Genomic DNA, 4,379 nt, shown 5'->3' on the forward strand with positions numbered 1-4,379 from the left:
TGCTCGAGCGCGGCTTTTTATCATGCGCGTTTACACGCACGCGTGTTTATTTCGGTCGATTTCCGCTCCGCGGTAGCGGTTGCATCAGCGGCCTCGCGATAGCGGCGTGCGTGCGAACCGGGTCGCGGTGGACTTTGTCTCAGAAATACAAAACGCAAAGTACGGAAGGCGGAACGTTCTTCTTTTCTTTCGACGCATTGAAAAGAAATACTAAAATTTTAATAAACATTTGTTTGCGAATAGTTCTGTGATAAATGTATATTAAATGCAAATATTAGGTGTAGTAAAAAGTCACTTCGTATTTTTTAGCTCAAAGTTGTATATACAATATCTTCGTCAATAATAAATAAAATTCAAATTTAAAAAAAGGGTTTTAAAGCTTGAAATCTCTACTTTTAAAAGCTTATCACATTTTTTAAGTTTATATGAGTTTGATAATTTTTACATACCAAAAACTACGAGCTGAAAAAGACGAAAAATTTTCTTCTCACTTTGTGGATTTGTAACGTGTCCAAAACGAATTTGAGAAAATTTTCGATTACATATCGTGAAAGCTTGATACTTTCCCTACAAAATCGTTTTTTTTTTTAAATATTCCTACGACTTTTGATCACTGAGTTATCGCGGATTAAATAAAAGAATTATTTTGACTTTAATTGCTCATAACTCCATTAAAAATTGTCGTATCGTATAATTTAAAAAAGAGATTTTTAAAGCTGAAACTTTACTCTATTAAGATATATTTATATTGTTGGTAAGAAAGTAATTGCGGTTTTTACTGATAGATGTCTTTTAAAAAAACGCGATGACTTTTTACTACACCTAATATGTAGGTACTTTTTGATACAGAACGATTAATCTGATTTGATTATAATTTTTTCTTGACTAAACGTTTATTTACTGTAAGTAGATATTTACTTAGATCTATTCAGAGAGATACAGGTAAAAAGCGCAGTATTATTTGACATGCTGGTCCAATAATACATCCTAATAATAACTTTCCCTTTAAATATTATCGTTTGGTGAATCTTTCCAACGTTTTGGTGATTATGATTCTTTCATATTTTATTGTGTTTTTAATCTCTTAATTCATTCTCGTGATTTAATGGCTGAAGACGATTAATTGTAAAGCCAAGTCGAAATTTCTCATACACTGTACATTAGTGAAAAATTAGTTTTAATTTTTACTTCTTTTTAACAATAATTTTTAAATTTTCTTTTTTTTCATCATCATTGCCTTGATATTTTCTATGAGTTATGCTATTTTAGTCTTCTTCTATTAGCCGTGTAGAATCTTGTTAACATTAGATTTTTAATAGAGACTTTTATATTGTTACAGACTATATAAAAATCTGAAAAAATTCTTTAACGAGAGCTCTTTAACTGAGCTTTTACTGCAAGAGTTTTTTACCGTTATAGAAGTTCTATTTTACTTATTTTGTTTTTATAGATTTAACTCTGGAATGTTGCTGTGAGTGAATTTTCATCATCCACTTTTTGAGTTTAGTACCTATAGCTTTTGGTATTAAATTTTTAATAGCTTAAAATGTGATGTTTGGTTAAAATTAAACATTTAATAAGATTATTTAATGTTAGAAGTTATTTTTTATATATCAAAATATAATATTAATTCAATTATTCTAACACCTTTTGCTACCTATAAAGTAGACATTTAAAAAAATATAAAAAAATTCTTATTTATTTTTACCCAGAGTTAATGAATAGCATATAGGATCAAATTTATCTATTAAAACCTATTCACAATATTCACTGCTTTCAAAGTCCAACTTGGCTGGCAGAAGATTAGAGTTGATGCAATCATGTGAAGCGAACAAAGGCCCCGTCGACATTATTCATGAAAAATATCGCATACGAAAATACTACGGTATATTTTTAAATATCAACGGAACAATGTATGCATGTAGGAACAAATAATTTAATTCATTGGATTAAATAACATTTTGTTAAAAAAAAAGTGCATGAGTGAAAATTCATATATATTTCGGAGTTAAATTAAGAAAAAATAAACAAAATACAATCCGTCTTCTGTGATAGTAAAAATTCGTTAAAGTTTTCACAACTATGCAAGAATTATTTTATCTTCTATGTGTGTCAAAATGTAAATTGATTTCTATTAATTTCAATATAAACAACATCCATATTAACGTTATTAATATTATTATGCACTTAATAAATGATGAAAGTTAGTAAACTTAATAAACGATGAGCCTATTAAACTTAGTAAACAATAATAATAATAAATTTAATATACTTTTTTTAATTATTTAACTTTATCGTTTTAATTAAATAAATAACATGACTGAATTGGTGCAGTGATTAAAAATAACTTAAATTGAGTATAATTTGGGACGTTATGAATTTTTAGCAGTATACGCTACATACTCGTACAATATATTACCTATAGATTTCTCCTGGATCTATATTCTTCAATTTACATATATCGCGTACGAAAATCTATGAATTTTTAGCAGTATACGCTACATATATTACCTATAGATTTTCGTACGCGATATAAATTGAAGAATATAGACCCAGGACTCTCTCCTGCGAGACGCGGACTATTAAATCGGTATAAATCGCGTGTTTTTCGCACCAGCGATCGCACTTCAAGAGGCTTCAAAACGAAAGAATGACTTCGTGTCCGTCGCGATTTATTTAGAAAGCCAAGGGAAACCGATATATAGATCGGGATGTTATGCCGAGGAGAGGCAAAGCGATCGCGACCCAATTCTGTCGACTGTTGCATATAAGTATTTTTCATCGACTGCCACACGACTCTCTTCTCTCCACCTCTTCATGCAGCCCGTCCATCGTATAGCTTTCTTCCATCGTGTCGCTTTTCGAAGTGCCAAACTGCGACAGCTCTCGTTTAACACTCGCTCGAATGAGATATTTCCAACTTTTTGGAGCGCCGATCTTTTTGGCTATATCGTACGATATATTGTGAGTTTCGGACCTCTCTTCTAAGAATGGTTCACAGATGCGACGAGAAACTCTTTCGTGAGAGAACCGTAACGATTTTACGGAACGAATGCTTTCGTTATATTGCAGTATAATGAAACCAGTTTCTTAAATAACTTTTATTCTACGGGGCCTTTTAAAACTGGCTTTGAACAACTTGCGTAAAAGCAAACTTTGATCACCAGCGATTAATTATGAATAATGTTATTATATATACATGGAAATTTTATATATATATATAGACAGCTCTTCATTTTATATATTTTATGTGTTGAAGAATTGGAAGCTAATATTTCGAGTTATAAGTGGAAATCAGATCAATAATAAAGCAAAAGAAATAATTCTACATCTAGAGGAAGGTTTTTTCGACTAAAAAAATGTTTAAATCATGTTTAAATGTTTACATCAAAGAAATTGTTTTCTTTAACCGTACAGCAAAGAAACATTTCTTTGAATCGAAGAAACCTTTCTCTGGGTGTATTTGCAAATATATTTTTCAGTTAAACTGCAGACTTGATACGCAAGCATAAACTGAAGTTGAAATATTAATATCTCAAATTATAGATCTGATTGATAGATTGAATTCAATATTTTTTTCCAAAAAAACTTCCAAAGGGAAAACAATAACCTCTATTAAAGGAAGTTATATCTATTGCCTCTAATGCATTATTAAATATTCAGCATATCGTTTAAAGATTCAATCTATCTATGTGATAATTGAAATATAATTGTCAATGATTCTTAGATAAATATATTTCCTAAACTTCTTCCTCTACAATAATCTTACGATAAACAGCTTTAGCATACATTTTAAGTAACAAGATATTATCTAACTTTTATCAAACAAACACGCTAACGATTCCTTGTCGATATTCTTGTTTCAGGCAGCTGCGCGAAGGAACGCTCGCGGAAAACGGCCTACAGAACGACAGTCGGCTAACGTTGCTGCCAAGCGTGGAAACCGGATTGTTGGTAAGTTGAACTCTCGTGTCCTGCACTCGTACGTGATGGATATTAATCAAGTCGACCTACGGCGCACTGCGACGCCGTAATGAGTAGTTATCAGCACCATTTTTATCTTCGTCGTCGCGAAAATACATCACCAGCTTGTAAGCTGGAAGGCTTGGTAAATTCGGTTTGCTCCTCTTTCCTTCTTGATATCAAGGAGATACATTTTCTGTGCGTGCGTGTGTGTACGTGTGTGTGATTATTAGGAATTATATCTTATTTGTCTATTAAACATACATTCCAGGCCAAAAATTTAGAAACATTTTTTTTAAATTGACATTTTTTTGGAATTACTTATTCAAGTAAAAATGTTCTTTTTAATAACAATTCTTTAGATCTAGTATGACTTATTGGATTTGAAGAAATTATTGTGAAAAAAAGAACATTGT

General features: G+C 30.9%; 1 protein-coding gene across 2 annotated transcripts in view; it reads left to right on the forward strand.

Moving 5' to 3' along the window:
- Window positions 1-4,379, forward strand: part of LOC108749069 (midnolin-A) — a 54,512-nt gene that overhangs the window by 30,576 nt on the left and 19,557 nt on the right. For both annotated transcript variants that reach the window (XM_018487574.1, XM_018487575.1), the window contains exon 2: window positions 3,867-3,954. In XM_018487574.1, coding sequence (XP_018343076.1) covers window positions 3,867-3,954 — 88 coding nt within the window. The remainder of the gene's footprint in view (window positions 1-3,866; window positions 3,955-4,379) is intronic.

The sequence above is a fragment of the Trachymyrmex septentrionalis genome, unplaced genomic scaffold (genome assembly GCF_001594115.1).
Source record: "Trachymyrmex septentrionalis isolate Tsep2-gDNA-1 unplaced genomic scaffold, Tsep1.0 scaffold259, whole genome shotgun sequence".
NCBI classification, from domain to species: Eukaryota; Metazoa; Arthropoda; class Insecta; order Hymenoptera; family Formicidae; genus Trachymyrmex; species Trachymyrmex septentrionalis.